At 37.2% G+C, this 17,370-nt stretch overlaps 1 protein-coding gene across 1 annotated transcript in view; it reads left to right on the forward strand.

The window, feature by feature from the left end:
• LRP1B (LDL receptor related protein 1B) overlaps nucleotides 1-17,370 on the forward strand; it is a 1,686,774-nt gene that overhangs the window by 978,186 nt on the left and 691,218 nt on the right. The window contains exons 21-23 of the mRNA XM_045298375.1: nucleotides 877-1,081; nucleotides 11,271-11,435; nucleotides 11,704-11,948. Of these exons, the coding sequence (XP_045154310.1) occupies nucleotides 877-1,081; nucleotides 11,271-11,435; nucleotides 11,704-11,948 (615 nt within the window). The remainder of the gene's footprint in view (nucleotides 1-876; nucleotides 1,082-11,270; nucleotides 11,436-11,703; nucleotides 11,949-17,370) is intronic.

The following is a 17,370-nucleotide window of genomic DNA, read 5'->3' on the forward strand; positions in this document are numbered from 1 at the left end:
TAATTAAAAGAGCAAGGAATATCTGTCAGAAATTTGATTCCTCTGCAAATGACTTTATCAATATTTTGAAAAATGGACTTAATTAAACACACAATATAAGTTTTATTTGTGGATTTATATCCAATGTCATATTGCAAGTTACTGATTTAAAATAATGCATTCACACCAGGTGTCAGCTAGTTTATTGGAAATCTCACAGAAATCACCAGGAATGTCATAAACTATTTGAGTTATATTGTTAGAAAAATTTGTTAAATAAGGTTTTTTAATACTGAAATAAATCAATAAATGAATTAAATATTAGTGACAATGGACAATATTGTATTGTTCATCTTTTTTAGTCCACTATTATTTTCTTATCTTGTTTGCATCTTGTGAAATTTCCTAAAGTTTTCTTAGCTAAGGGGGATAAAGTTGTGATTTAGAGGACAGCTCTTTTACCTGTCCTACGTGGGGAAAAGTGGATGCTGATTAACAATAATGCACGAGTTCCCAGATGATCTTTTTCTCTTCACTTTCTTATTTTTTTGATAATCAGCATTTGAATTACATTTGAAGGAAAAAAATCATTTTTCCCCAAATTCCTTAGTCTGTCTAAAATGTCAGACACAAGAAATAGATTTTAAAAAATAAATTTCAGCATTGTTATTAATTTCACAGTTGTTTAAGTATTTAAATGTATTTAAATGAATTAAAATATCTATTAGAAAAAATCAGCAATTTTTTATTTGGGACCTTCTTACTCTCTGTCAAGTGGCACTTTTCCACAGCGTCTCTCAAAGGCGACATGTTTAGGCATGTGTACTGTGGACAGTAGGGCATGCTGTCTGTGTTCCTGAAAGGGATCTCAGTGTTGGTTTCCTCTTTTTATGGCAGGTGTCAGTGCAATTGAAGTGGTTGTGGAGCATGGACTGGCTACCCCAGAAGGTCTGACAGTGGATTGGATTGCAGACAACGTATATTGGATAGACAGCAACCTGGATCAAATTGAAGTGGCCAAATTAGATGGTTCTCTAAGAACGACATTAATAGCTGGAGCCATGGAACACCCCAGAGCCATTGCTTTGGACCCAAGATTTGGGTAAATATATTGTCTTTTCAGAATTAATGAATATTGATTTCAGTTATTTCTTATTATTTAGAAGTCAAAGCAATGTGTGTGTGTGTGTGTGTGTGTGTGTGTGTTTGTAAAGTTTATTACCATGAGATTAGGTCTAGGACTGCCTACATCATTTAGAGGATGGCAATTTATTTCTTCTAAATATTGGCATTAGGTCCGATTGGGAGCAATTGCAACTCATTTTGAATCCATAATTTAATAAACTTTTCTCTGCCTTGCCAAGGAGATAATGTAATTGTTTTTGATGGTTGAAAACCACCAGACCAGTTTTTGTTCCAAATAATCACAGATGTCAACCATCTCACTCTTATTTATTTTTAATATATTTGGAGTCAATTATACAATAATGGAATAAGCTTGCATGGGTACAGAAAATATGATAACTGTTTAGAAGTTTGAAAGACAAGGAAGATGACTCTCGACAAGGCCACCCGTTGAAAACTGTAACTCATTGCCCCACTCTGCCTCCCTCCCTGTCTCCCTGTTCATCCTGGAGAAACAACAACAAAGGGCATTGCATTTTGAGCTAGAGGTGTCGGTCCTTGTCTCTTTTCAGTCAATTAATCTCCGAAAGGCTCCATTGAGAGGATTCCCTTCCCTTACAATTCAGTTTCCACTTCTGTAAATCCGGGATACTATCTCCCTCACAGGGCTCAAGTAGATGATAAATATGTTAGAGGTATACCATGTAGATGACAAAATAGATGAGAATAACTTGTTATCCTTGTTCTTTTTTCCTCTTGACAATTGTTTTATATACTCAAGCCTAAAGAATATTGCCAGATACAGAGAATAATAGTAAAAAAATAAAAGGGTGTTGATAGATAGATGATATATGTATTTACCTATATCTTAAAGTATATATATTTAAGAAATAATAATATAAAAAGAAATATAAAACACAGGGAATCTACGCAGGAGAAACAGAGCACTAATTAGAGAAGCAAATGAGGCAAGAGATGCAGTAGAGGGTAAAATCAGCTTTGTGTGCAAGTCAGCTTCCTAGAGGACTCTGACTTTCGGTCTAGTCTATACTCAATCCCAGAATCAATAGATTTGGAAGTTTGTTTTTCTCTTCCTAATTTAAAGGGACAAAGCAGCTAGTTCAGAGCAGGTTCCAAACTGGCAAGCCTCTACTGATGTGTGAGATTGCTTCCCAGGACGAGAAAGTCATTTGAATGAGTTGACACAATTTAAAAATTTTACTTAAGACCATGAATTGCTGGCTTCTCTGGAAGAGTGTGGAAGCTATGGCAACAGGAACCCCAGTAATAACCAGGACATGTGTTCTTGTTTGCACAGTGAACACTCTATTTAACGCTCTGCTTCCTATTATTCACCATAAAAGACCTATGCTTCATGAGAAATGGTCTTATTTTTCAACAGTCTATTCTTAAGGACAAACAATGCTGATCCTGATCCTCCTTCCCACAAAGGTGCTAGCACATCACTGACAGGGCTATACCACCGGGGTTAGACCTATTCTAAGTTGTATGTTGTTGCTGGTGGATTTGACCCAGAGCCACTCCAGGCACAGCAGAATGAAATACTGCCCAGTCCTGCACCATCCTCACAACTGCGCTTACATTGGCCTCAGCGTTGCAGCCACTGTGCCAAGTCAATCCATCTTGCTGAGGGCCTTCCTCTTTTTCGCTGCTCCTCTACTTTGCTGAGCATGAAGTCCTTCTTATCTAAAGGGACTGGTCTCTCCTGACAACATGTCCAAAGTACATGAGATGGAGTCTTGCCATGCTTTCCTTTAAGGATCTCTGTGGCTGTACTTCTTCCCAAACCGTTTGTTTGTCCTTTTAACAGTACCCGTGATACTTTCAATATCAATAGGTAGCCCCACAATTCAAAAGCATCCATTCTTTTCAGTCTTCCTTATTCGGTGCCTGACTCTCACATGCATGTGAGGCAAATGAAAATAGCATGGTTTGGGATAGGCACACCTGAATCCTCAAAGTAGCATCCCTGCTTTTCAGTACTCTAAAGCAGTGGTTCTCAACATGTAGCTAGCAACCCCTATGGGGGGTCGAATGACCCTTTCACAGGGGTCACCCGCTTCACAACAGTCACAAAATTACAGTTATAAGGTACCAATGAAAATAATTTTATGGTTGAGTGGTCACCACAACAAGAGGAACTGTGTTAAAGGGTCGCGGCATTAGGAAGGTTGAGTACTACTGCTCTAAAGAGATCTTGTTCAGCAGGTTTACCCAACACAATGGGTCTTTTGATCAGTTGAATGCTGTTTTCATGAACATTGATTGTGTTTCCAAGCAAGACAAAAATCTTTAACAACTTTAATATTTTCTCTGTTTATCATAACGCTACCTATTGGTAACAGCTGTGAGGATTTTCATCTTCTTACATTGAGTTGTAATCTATACTGAATTTGCATAAGAAACTTTCTGTGTGAGGGCAAATCGATCTTTTGGAATATTATAATCTTAGCATGTACACCCATGTGAGAGAAAAATGTGTAAATGCTTCCCAAATTACAAATGGCAACCCCAAAATGGATTTGAAAACAAAACCAAAAACGATTTAAGAGCAAATAGACAAACAAAATGGGTGGATGGGAATTTTGGAAATCTGAACTGATAGTAGAACTGTGATTTGGTATTTCATTTTCTATAGCTTTGTACCAACATCATAAAAATACAAAAGCAATCACATAGGATACACTGCTTCAGTGAAATTATTACTCTTGTGCTTAAGGTCTTAATGATTTGTAATGGATTCAATAATCTCTTACTACCACAATGACATTGCATTGAGATGAAGAAGTAAAATATCCTGTAAAAGTTGAATAATAGGTGCAAAAAACTGTCATAGTTGTAGGGGAAACCTGATACTGCTTCAGAAAGCTTATGTCTTCCATTAGAAATGACTCTCATATCTTAATGCAGGTCTCATTAAGATAATTACAGGGGTAATATAATTTTAAGTTCTTTTAAAGGTGAGGAAACAACACTTGTGACATGAACTGACCAGAGTTGAGATAATAGTTATTAATTCATTCACTTTCACAGAAGAATTGATGGATTGACAAGGATGGATGTTCTGATTTGAGAGGATTTTCATTGCTCATTCTATAGAGGACTGATAGGATTATATTATGTAGTCCAAGATTCTACCCCTGATTTATATCACCAATTTGATTATACTATTAAATTTGTGAGAAAACTCTAAAGTGTACTTGAAGATATCAAGTTAAAATATATGCTGCAAATATTCAAGTATTTTAAGGGTTTTTTCTCTATTTTGGTATTAATTTGAGATGTTATGAAATAATAGATTTTTTGCGACAGAGCCTGAAAACATTGGCACAGTATGAATGTTATGTACACACACACTGAGCAGCAGAGCTGGGCAGCAAAAGAAAAAAGTAGCATTAAAATTATTTTATTTAAACTCAGTTTACTGCATAAGTGTTATATGATGAAACAGAAAATAAGATCTTCCCTAAGTTCTGAAATTATTCATGAAATACAAAAAGAACATTAAAAAATCAACACAAATAGGAAGTTCAGAGACATTTAAATTTTACAAAATATATATTTTGGAAGCAATTCACTAATTGTTGAGAAATATGACTTTATAAAACCCCATAATTATTCTGGTTAACTTAGGAGCTTTTACTAATGACAAGAATTACTGTTTCTAGATGTCTGACTTTCTTCACAGAACTTGGTACTTACAGCTGTGTTCAGTAAATGTTTGTTAAATAAACCACTTCATACAAATATCTTTCTTTTTGCGTATGGATAAATTTGCTTATAACAATAAATAAAAAAAAAGATTTGCCACCAACAACTTAGCTCCCTCACTCATCACAGGTGAAAATAGCAAGTCATAACATTCGATCCATAACACGTTTATATTTCGTAAGGATCTTCAAGCAATCAAAGTTTGTGTGCCCTTTTAACAGCTCACAGGAATAAGGAGCTTTTAATTGAGAATTTTGCTCCATTAGCATAGACTCTACTAGTCCTTATTTTATATCACAAGACATATTGTTCATTATACTCAGTTCCAGTAACATTTGAGAGTTTGCCTAGGGCCCCTCGGTTTTTGATAAGTTAGTGTAAGATGGTAAATTGGAAGATTCATTTTTCTTTCATTGTGTTTAAGCTGGTGCACTGATTACTATTCTGAGCCCCTTTTCAACATCACACATATTATTAGAGAACGGCAAGCATCATATAGTTCAGATCTGTTTATGATTCTCAGTTCCTATTCTGTCATTGCCTTTATCCACATGCATGACTCCTTCCTACTCAGTTACTAATATTTTGTTCTCATGTGTCATAATGGGTTATACTAAACAATTACATGTGTCAGAAATAGAAATGGCAATTGCAAAGATTAGTGAGACTCGTAAGAAAATTTAAAATTTTATCCAGCAGTGTTCTTCAACAAAACTTACAAAAAGCATTTTTGGTTTTTAGAGACCTAAAGGTGTTAAATCAGTAACTTCTTTACTTGCCAAGATCATTTATTTTCACTTTCTATAGCCTGGCCTGGTCGATGATAAGAGCCCTTTCCTGCCTATAATGGTCCAACTAGTCAAGGTCCATTAACTCAATTTAATCCTAATACTGACTACCCAAGGAATGTAGAAACAGTAGAATTGGTAGTCTATGGTATTTTTTCAAAAGCAATTGTGCTTAACATTTCCATATGTTCTATACAAAGAGATATGCAGTCTTTGTATACTTGGAGTAATGCAGTTATTGAATGCTAATATATTTTAAACATTAAGAAGTAAAATAATAAGGGATAATGATTCTGTTAAAATACTCTACTGTAAAACATACAAAGGAGTGTCTAGAACATAAGGAGCAATGATCCTTGAAATCAACTTTTGGAACTGGTTATAAGCTGTCTTATGCCAAGGTTAAGATCACTTTTAAAGGAATTGATTCTATACATATTTTTTTTAAGTTTTAGAAATGTTCTACCAAAATTGATGAAATATTATGACTACAACAGAAGAAATGGTCTAATGCTACTTTAATAAAGGGATTTTAAGAGGCTAGACAATGTTCTGGAAGCACTTGGGAACCATGGTATGTAGATTTGAAGGGCTACCCATATTACTTAGGAAAAACATTGCCAGAGAGACTTCTGTGTTCTACCTGTGATGCAAGTGGAAAGCAATGTCGTTGTAATCTTGGTGCAGACATGCGAGTGAGAAGAACAGATTTCTCCGGATTTGGATGCTATTTGCCAAGTCTGGCTCAGAGCAACTCCATATGGGCAGTGTCAATCTGGATTTTCAAAGCCATCATGCCCTTCAACTTTAGATCACCCGGTCTCTTTTCTCAGGCACTCCTGGGTGGGTTCGAATCACCAATTTTTTAGCTTGTAGTCTGACCCTTAATCACTAATGCCTCCATTATCTTATTTAGATCAAGTGATGGCTTACCTACCATTGCAGGCTATCTCCGTGACTTCCAAATTCACTAAATTTCTTTTCAGCGATAACTTTTCCAAACTTGCAAGTCTGTCTTCTCCACCTTGTGTGTTGAGCTATCATCTCAAACTTGATTGAGCTTTGTTGATCTTTTTTTTTTAATTTTTTAATTTTAAATCTTATTTCAAGGCTATGTTTAAAAGGGAGTGGAGAAATAACAAACTGGTATAAATTCAGAGATTCATGCACCCAAAACTAAATTTGAAGAGACATAATTTATTTCATATTCATTGCTTTCAAGAAAAACATTTACCCACTCAACTTAGCAGGCTCTTTGCTTCATGCTAATTAATTAAACTAAACCATGTTTCATTTCTGTGACTGGCCATATATTGTTACGCTCTCTCTCTTTCTATTTTTTTTTGCCTATAAGTTATTCAGACCAACATTTATAGATAATGATGCTATTTGTTTGTTTGTTTTCCATACAAAACAATTTTATCTATAAACATTGGTCTCTTCAGCAAAATTATTTTCAACAATAAAAGCTTCATAAATGCCCTCTTATATTAATGCCATTTTACTCTTTCCTAATAATTTATTTAATTTATTAAAATGTTGACTAGTCAAAAAATGAGTTTTGTTTTTCCAACACCTGGGCTGGACCAGCTCCTAAAACTTTCCAAGAAATGAAAATTCTTTTTCTTTTAAAAGATTTTTATTGTAATCCCACAAGGACATTTTGTGGTAACACCAATCCTCTAATATTGCTTTAATTTTTTTCAAGACTTTGAATCATGTTCCTTTTTGAAGTTAATTTACTTTCACACACATGTCATAATTGCATTCAAACAATCATATTAATAGTCATTTTTCTTTTCTTTTCCTTCCTCATCTCCCTCTGTGCCTTTCCTGTGTCCATCCGTTTCTCCATCCCCATATAGTGAGTTATTTGTGAAGATTTTTGAATGCTGTCTTTAAAGAGGCAAATTCTTTGGAAATATGTATGTGCATGCATACATAAACATATATCTTTTCTCTGTGCTGATCATCCTGCACGCTAAATATTTTAACATATATTATCTCCTCAAGAACTACTCAGAAGTAAATACTATTACCGTCTTTTTTCCCACATAAGATGCAAGAGTCTGAGAGGAAATATCCTGTTACAATTGACTGATCTCAGGCTTAAGTTCGAGTTTGTCTGACACTAAAAACTATATACAGCTCTTGAAACAAGACTATCACCATCCAACATTGTTAATTGTTAAAAGCCTTGAAACAAGAATATCACCATCCAACATTGACACAGTTGTTCAACTACAATGTTTGTTGTAGTCCATTGCCTTCGGTTGTATATGAAATTGTACTTTCATCAATACAATTGCTGTCTTCCCTGCCTGACCCCCATATATTTTGCTCACTTATTTATGAAATTACTGTATAACATTTTGAATTGTCTTATTAACCATTTCATGATCACAATTCTTATTTTCTGTGAGACTGTATACTTCCTAAAAATTAGATCATGATGGGTGCTTAGTGTGTATCAGTCCACATTTACTTTGTGCTAAATCATAATAGATTTTAAAAAAGGGGTAGGTGGGGTGAAGGATGCAATGGTAAATTGAGTTATTTTGCAGAGAATTATTTCATCTTCTCAGAAAAACAATCAAATATTATGCTTAATGGTCATAAAAAGTTTGAAGAGTCAAATTTGACAACAATACATGTCCTTATAATGAAGAGCCAAAACCACTGCCATCAAGTATATTCTGACTCTTACCAACCCGGCAGAACAGAGTAGAACTCCCCTTTAGGTTTCCAAGACTTTACTTCTTTATAGGAATAGGAACTTCTTTATAGGAATAGAAAGTCTCATCTTTCTCCTATGATGTAGCTAGTGGATCTGAACCACTGACCTTGTGTTGAGCAACTCAATGTGTAACCCACTACATAACCAAGGTTCCTTTAATGAAGAAGAGAGTCATTATTTATGAGTCACTTTAGTGTTTGTCACAAACATGTCCCCAGAACTGCTAAGAATTAAAACCTGGTGGGCACTTTCCCCTGATTGCCACAGTCGCTGCATTTATGGGCTCACACATACGAACAAGTTCAAGGACGGCACAGGACTGGGTAGAGTTTTGCTCTGTTGAACTTACATTTCACTAGGGGGTGGGAACCGACTCAAGGGTCCCTAACAACCAAAACCAACTTTCCAAACCTCCATCCTTCCCAGGGGGTCCTACGCCAACATAGAGAGGACAGCGTCTATGTACTAACTGCCAACCAAGCTCCTGCACTTGCCCTAGGTGCTTTCCGTTCGTTGTTTTATTGAACGACGCAGCAAAGAGTTAGGGGTGGAGAGCATAAAAGCAGGGGTCAGCCTGCTGGGTTTCCAACTTACCCACCATTGCTAGCCATGTGAGCTTGATTAAGTTCTTCACATTCTCCTCGAGTCGGCAAAATATTGATTACTACAGAAATGACCTTGGAGCAGTGGGAGTTAGGTAATTTAAGTAAAACACTGAAAGCTGTACTTATAACATAATAAGCACTAAAAAATTCTAGCTAGTCAGTGATTGTAGAATTGTTCATAACTATATTATATATTCACTGTAGAAACTTACATCAACAGTTTTAGATCACAGTCAGTTAAACACAACCTGTCAGTCAGAGAAATCAAATATGCAATATGAAGTATTTAGTAGGTATGACACAAAAGTATTCGCATATTATTAATAGAGAGTACATGAAATTTTTGACAAACTAAAATGACCTTTCAATAAAAATATTAAAAACAATTGTATAGTTTTAGTTATCAAATTACTGTATAACATAATGTAGGGGTCTATATATCATTTCCACACTAATGACTTTCAAGTTCTTTTCTCTGCCCTTGACTTCTCACCTCTTCTCAAGCAACACCCCGTGTGGCACACTAGCTTCATGGACATCTCTTTCTGACCTATTAAAACTCCCATTTATGAAAGTTTACAGGTACCCTTTAGCTTCTTGTTCATAACTCAGACCCGCCAGACTCACTGCCATGGCATTGACACTGACTCACCGTGATTCTCAGCACCGAGCCGAGCTGCACCTGTGGGTTTCTGAGCATGTGACTCTTTAGGGAGTGAAAGGTCTTATCTTTGTCCTGCGGAGCAGCTGGCGTTTTTTGGTTGCTGAACTTGAGGCTAGCAGCCATATGGCATAACCGCTCACCACTGGTGCTAATCACAAGGTCAGTGATTCGAAATCACCTGCTGTCTACAGAGAAAGGTGAGGCTTTCTACTCCCAGCAGGAGTTACGGTCTTGGAAGCCCACACGGGCAGTTCTTCCCTGCCCTGCAGGGTCAGTGAGAATTGTTCACGGCAACTCCCCTTCAAGGCCCAGCACCTGCAATCTGTTCCTTCCCTAAGATTCCCCATTTCAATTAATGTTGCCCTTGTACAACATTGCCTTCTAATTACCCTCATTAAGGGGGAAACAACAACAACAACAACAAACACTGACACCCATTATTCTTCCTTACACCTCATCCCTTATCTCAAATCCATCTACAAGTCCCAGGAGCCCTAACTCCAAAATAAACACTCTCTCCTTCTTTTTAGTCTAGGACACTAGCAGGTCATATATTTACCTCTCTGTTCTTTACATAATTGCCAGAATAATTTATATATCATTCCAACAAAAAATCCAAAATAATTACATTGTCCTACAAGGTCCAAAGGAAGTCTTCAACTTCCTCTTCCTCAACAATCTTCACAGACCCTGTACTCCTAGTTTAACACTTTGGCCTTACTTCTGGTCCTCAACTAGGCCACCTCCATTCCCCTGTAAGGGCCTTTGTCGATGCTCTTTCTTTGCCTGTGCTGCTTTTCATATTCTGTCCTGTCCTTCAGTGTAAACAATACCTTCTCAGATTGTTTTTGTTCATTTTTCCTGATTGTTTTCTCTAAGTACTTGGGTTAGTTAAAGTGTCTTGTGCCAACCTGGCCGATAAACACATGTGGGATTAATTAAAGGGTGGAGGGATAAATGGCTCAATGAGCCTGACCTTTCTAGTTCTCAGGTCTCTTGCTTTGTGATGGTTGCACCAGGGTGCAGCTGCCTTAGCAGTTCCCTGCTTCAGCTTTCAAGGCTGACTTCCTGAAAGACATCCCCAAGGAGAAGCCATATGGACCTACCCCGATGCAGCCCTGGGTGCTGGAGCAGCCATGTGGAGACCCCTGCCAGCGCTGAGATGCTTACACATTCACGATTCAACTTTCCTACTGCAGTCAGTGTCATTGCGTGTGTTTTGTGAGATGGAGGAGGACTTTGTGGATTGGTGCTGGACATATGGGTTATTGTTGGACTTGTGGGCTGAGCAGCACTGGGTTGTGATGTTTTCTTGATGCACACTTAACCGTTAAATAAAACTCTCTCTTATACATGAGTTGCTGTGGATTTGTTTCTCCAAATCACTCAGACTAATACAGTACTGCAGCGACTTGCTAGTCCCTATAATAGCAATAATTTTCTTAGAAGCTGCAAATATATATTCATATATTTATTTAGTCTATCTTTCCCACTGAACATTAAATCCACAAAGGCAATCTTGTTTGTTTGTTTGTTTGTTTCACAACTGTGTACCTACCCAGGATCTAACATATTCTATGCACTCAGTAAATATATTTTTTAAATGAATGACTGAAATAACAATATTCCGTTGTCTTCAGGATTCTTTTCTGGACAGACTGGGATGCAAATTTCCCTCGCATTGAGTCTGCCTCTATGAGTGGTGCGGGCAGAAGAACCATCTACAAAGACATGAAAACCGGGGCTTGGCCTAACGGACTAACCGTGGACCACTTTGAACGAAGGATCGTTTGGACAGATGCCAGGTTTAAGACATGCTCTCTTTGTTATGCTACCTTCCACTTTCCTACCGTGCATGGCTCATGTACAAACACATTGGAATTGGTGGTTTATTTTTTATTGTCATGTTAATTATTTTCTGTTTTGTTGTTATTGGTGAGGTTTTTCATGAATCAGATACAAGCCCCTAAAATGTTTACTAAATATTGTATCATCTAAATTAATGATGGATTTACTGTACTGGGCTATTTGAATGGATTTTGATAAAGCGCTGATGTGTTTACTTTTCTGTAGGTCGGATGCAATTTACTCTGCCCTCTATGATGGGACAGGAATGATAGAAATCATCCGAGGTCATGAATACCTTTCCCATCCCTTTGCTGTGTCTCTGTTTGGGAGCGAAGTCTATTGGACAGATTGGAGAACTAACACATTGTCCAAAGCCAATAAGTGGACGGGGCAGAATGTCAGTGTGATTCAGAAAACCAGTGCACAGCCATTCGACCTTCAGATTTATCACCCCAGCCGTCAGCCTCAGGGTAAGTGTTTATTATACAGGATCTCTCTAGAAAGCATTTTCACCTTACTCAACATACGAATATTAAAGTACTTGTTCAAGCAAATAGTCAGCCAACATTTTATGTATACTTATAATGGAGGTGATGCCTCACTTCCTGTTAATTAGATAAGAGTTGGTTTTCATGAATTGTTTATGTTACATTTCTTTCACTTAATCTTTCCTGAATATGTTCATTTCATCATCATTATTTTATTACTCTCATTATCTACTATTTTAGTATCCATTCCTCCGTTTCAGACATAGGTGCCCTGGTGGCATAGTGCTTACACATTGGGCTGCTAACTGCTAGATGAGCAGTTCCAAACCACCATCTGCTCCAGGGAAAAAGGTGGACTTCACTCCTGCAAAGAATTATAGTCTTGGAAATTCACAGAGGAGCTCTGTCCTGTCCTATAGTTGTCTCTCTCTGCCTCTGTCTCTGTCCTCTCTCTCACACACATATACACACACATAAACACACGCTGGCTTAAATACATGCAATGGTTTAAATACTTATAATAGACATGGGTTGATTGGGTTGTAATCCTTTGGGGAGCCGATTTTCAATTGTCCCTCACTCTGAGCCTCAAGGTGGCTTCAAACTGTCAAGCATTCCTTTAAAAGCCTAGTTTCTAAGCATTGTGCACCAGGGTTCACTAGAAATATAATGCATACATTTATTTATATATATACATATTCATATTTTATTTTTCTGTTATAATTTGGTTGTTCAGTATGATAACAAAGCTATCCATTCATCCCTTCATAACTCTAATAACTCAAGCTTGATTTTTCCATTTGCCAAGACCTACAGACATGTCATTGCTGTGCAGACAAGGATCCCCTCCCTGGTCATCAGTGTCCTCGTATTGGTGCCCATGCCTCTCAGTGGGGTGCTTACCCCGGGGAGGGTACATTCTCTCTTGTAGAAGAAAATTCAACACATTAGCATTGCTGGTACTATAGACTACCCCTCAGGCCCTATTTTAAATTCATGCTATGTTACCTTCTTCCAAAATTTTCTAAAATACTTACCCTCTGAGATTCACAACATCTCAGGGCTGGCATTTGTCTGTCTTCAACACTGGACCTTCATTCTACCTTGACGTTATTCCTCCTAAAACACCTATTGATCTATAAAACTTCCTACGCCATCGCTGTTGTTTTCTGACCGAATCTAGATGTCTTCTCAAATTCTCTCTGTGACTCCGTTTCTATGTCTGCATACAGGAACTTTGTGGTGGTGCATGCCTTCAATACTTGGATGCTCACCAAAAGTTGGAATCCACTAACCACTCTATGGGAAAACTATGCGACAGTTTTTTTCCATAAATATTTCAGCTTTAGAAACATTGTGAGCTAGTACTACTCTGTTCGAAAGTGTTACTATGAGTCAGAATTGATCCAATAGCATCAAGTTCCTTTTTAAATTTTATTTCAGTATTTAATTTATCTTTTCCATACAGTTGATTTTGTAAAGAATTACTTTAACTCTTTCCTACCAATCTTCACTGTTTTCCTCCTGGAGTTAGACCAGTTTTACTAGAGAAACAAATCCAGTCACACTCCCATATGTGAAAGAACGAGTTTTATATGAAGAAGTAGTTATATATATATAGTTATATATACACACACATCCCAGCCCAACCCAGCTCAAGTCCAGAAGTCACTCTTAAGTCTCATGCAGCCACATGCAATGATGCAGAACTCAGGAAGATCGTAAGATGGGGTGCAAAGTTGTGTGGCACTAATGGTGGGGGCCGTATCACAGGGCTCCGGTCCTCCACAGAGTCAGCCAGCAGGAAGATGAAGGCAGAGAGAGAGATGGAGGTTCCTAGGACCTTCCTTATGAGAAGACCATGCCCACGAGGAGGCACTATCAGCCTGTGACCTGGTTGACAGGGTAGAACCCACCCACCCACTTTTATATCTTCAAGTTGACATGAAATTATGTAACTGTCACACATCCTACAGCCAAAAAGTGAAAGGGCATTTAGGGACAAAGTATGCACCTTAGTCCTATTTGTACTTGGTATGCATTCAGTAAGTGCATTGAATTAAATTGAAATAATGAAGCAAGAAAAGGTGATTCTGACCTGCAATAGTTTTCACATAAATAAAAAATATTCTTCTCTAAAAATTCCTTCAACAAGAAGGATATCTAGTCATAAAAACAAAACAGATAAAAGAAAAAAATACCTTGTGTGAGGATGACCACCACTTCTGGGATAGAACTAGTTTTGGTTTTTGGAAGGCAAGAAACATTCACATAGTTACAACTTTGTCACCTAGGTTGTTTGGTGTTTTATAAGCATTATGCTTTTAAATTCAAGATAAGAAGAGAATTGTACTATGTTACCTCACTTTCCTCCCTTAAAATAGGATCGATATATTTCATTTCCTCACCACACTGTCTGATTTGTCCATGTTGACATATCCTATAGCAAATTCACAGAATGAAAAATCAATGTCATGCATTGGGTTGGAGAAAGGTGTCCTTAGGCATCTTTACTTAAGTGAAAAGATAATGTAGATGTGACTTTCCCACTTTGTATAAAATAACCATCTTTCTATTCCGTGGATGTAATGCAACATATCTTCCCAGGGTTAAGTACAGATATTGTAGTCCTTACATGCTTTTAGAGAATGTCACCTTTAACGTGAACTTGCTGTTTTCCTAAATGAAATGCGGTTCATTTCCAATTTTAAGAATTATCAGAGAACATTCTACTTTTTCTGATTATAAGGATCACTAAGCACATAACAATCATTATATAGCCTGTGTATCTGCTTCAGGGAAGTAACACTTCCACTGCTAGGAGAAAAAGATGTCGGAATATATCGACTCTTTCATTCTCAAGGATAGAATTACAAAGAAAATGGTGCCAAAGACTCAGCATGAACACAAGTATAGCAATATTAGAATCTTATTCTCTGTTGAATAATAATGTGAGGCTCATGAAAAAATAAAAAAAATTAAAATATATGATATCCACTGATATACAATAGAAATATATTTTCATAAATTAAAGATACAGAGGTTAGAAATACTCTTTGAAGTTCTCTAATTCACCAAGTGAGAAATTAATAAAAGTTTTAGTATGAGTTTATTTCATGTAAGGGTCCATCAAGGCACGCGTTTCTCTCTTTGTTTCTGGATGCTTAAGGAGGGTTTTGTTTTGATTTTTGTTTTTGCCTTTTAGATCCTTTTCCTTTATAGTGGAATAGGGAAAGTAGATTGATACAAAAATAACTACAACCTAAAATTGTGCCTATTGATGCCAAAGTCCAAAAGCAAATATCAGCAGGTTAAATCCAAACTTGCTTTAAAGAGAGGAATGCGACCTGACTGATTAGTTATTCTCCAGGAATAGTAGTCGTGGACTCTTCTGGCTGAAGCAGGAGAAGGGGCCCTGGGCCAAGCAGCTCAATATGCACTTGCCTCCGTCTTACTACTTTGGTCTCCAGAGAAGCCCCAAAATTGTCTAGAGGTTTCTATGAGTGACATCTGTACTAAACTCAGTTATGATGTTAAAGTGGAGATGAGATTGAGAAAGGGGGACTCCAAAGGACAAAAGTAGTTGGAGACACCCGATAACCCCTGTGAAAAAGTGAAGTGGGAGAGTCTAGAGAGGAAGGGAGGAAGGGTGGGAAGGAGCGATTTCATTGTGCTAGCTATCATGGGAACTAAATATCAAGCAACTAAGCATTACACTTTTACCCACAATGCCCTACTTTCATAATGCCTAGGGTTTCTGTATTTTATTCTCATACGCTTCTTAACTATGTCCTATATTCCTCATGATTGTGAAGGACTTAAATAGAGGAGAGTCATTTAGCTCCTTGTATCGTGTATATACGTATATATGCAAATATATATGAGGAAGTACCCACCCCAAAAGTGGAAAAAGGAGAAGCTTCGTACCATGCATTCTTCCCACAGGTGAGCATCAATCAACCCGCTCTGAGTTAGTGCCCCCAGTGGCATTGCCTGGGAAGGTTTTCTCTGGTCACTGAATTTTTTTTCATAAAAGCAGTTTCATTTGAACCTTGAGAGAACAGCATGTGGCTGTGAAATTTTGTTTCCTGCTTAGGAAAAATGCCCCAGAAACTGTTGTGCTATTGAACATAGCTTACTAGGAGAGGACTATGGGAAAAACTCAAGTGTACAGGTGGTTTCCTGGTTTCCAAAAAGGTGAAATTTCAGTTTATAATAACATCTGTAAAGTTCCTGAAATGGATGAAAATGTTTACTCATAGTGTTTTTGGAGTTCATTCCACCAGGTCAGAGTGTTAATCAAGATTTTTATTTAGATGTTCTGAAGAAATTGCCTTACAGTGTGTGACAAAATAGGCCTGATTCGTGGCAGACAGGGAAGTGGTTTTGCTTCCACGACAGTGCACCTGCTCACACAGCCATCTCAGAGGGCTAGTTTTTGGCAAAAAACAGCATGCCTCTCTTGCCCGGTGTACCACCTGACCTCACTCCATGCGACTTCTCTTTTGTTTCCACGAGTGAAGAATGACATGAAACAACAGTGAGTGATTTGATGGAAGTAAAAGAGGTGAAGGAAAAAACAAGGGAGCTGCTGTTGGCCATCCAAACAGATGAGTTTGAGGATTGTTTCCAGGAAGGAAATTGAGGATTTGTCAAATTTATTAACTGTAATGGAGAGTACGTTGAAGGTGATAATACATTTTGTAAAACTTTAAATACATAGCTTTGGAAAAAAACCTTCAGGATTTTTTTTGGTACCCCCCTCATATATGTATATGCGTGTACTATCTTTATATATAGACAGACACATCTGAACTCACTGTCGTATCTATGTACCAAAATTACAGTATATATGTGTGTTTCTGTGTGTATACATTCATATATGTGTGTTTATAAGGACCCAAGGAAAATATATATAAACACACATGCACACATATATGCATTCTGTAAATTTGCTACATATATATAGGTACACACGCTTATAAGCATTCCAAGGAGAACATATGTGTGTGTTTATGTACACATATATGTATATGTATGCACAGACACATGTACTGTGAATTTGGTATATATTTACAAAATAAGTATGTCTGTACATATATGACCATGAGTGTATACACACACACATGTATGCATCCATATATATCTCTGTGTATATCATAGTGAGCAGGTCTGAGGGAGAAACATTGGGTTTTCTACTCTTGTAAACATTTACATTCTTGAAAACTCCTAAGTGGGTTGCTGTGAGTCAGCATTGATTCAAGAGCAGTGAGTCTGTTTTTTTATACACACACACACATCCTGTGTTAGTCTGGGTAAACTAAGGGGACAAAATGCAGAGAAACTCATATGTATAAGAGAGAGTTTTATATAAAAGGTAAGTGTCCATTAAGAAAGCATCCCA

Source organism: Echinops telfairi, unplaced genomic scaffold (genome assembly GCF_000313985.2).
Source record: "Echinops telfairi isolate 266 unplaced genomic scaffold, ASM31398v2 ScPeMD7_4;HRSCAF=17, whole genome shotgun sequence".
Taxonomy (NCBI): domain Eukaryota; kingdom Metazoa; phylum Chordata; class Mammalia; order Afrosoricida; family Tenrecidae; genus Echinops; species Echinops telfairi.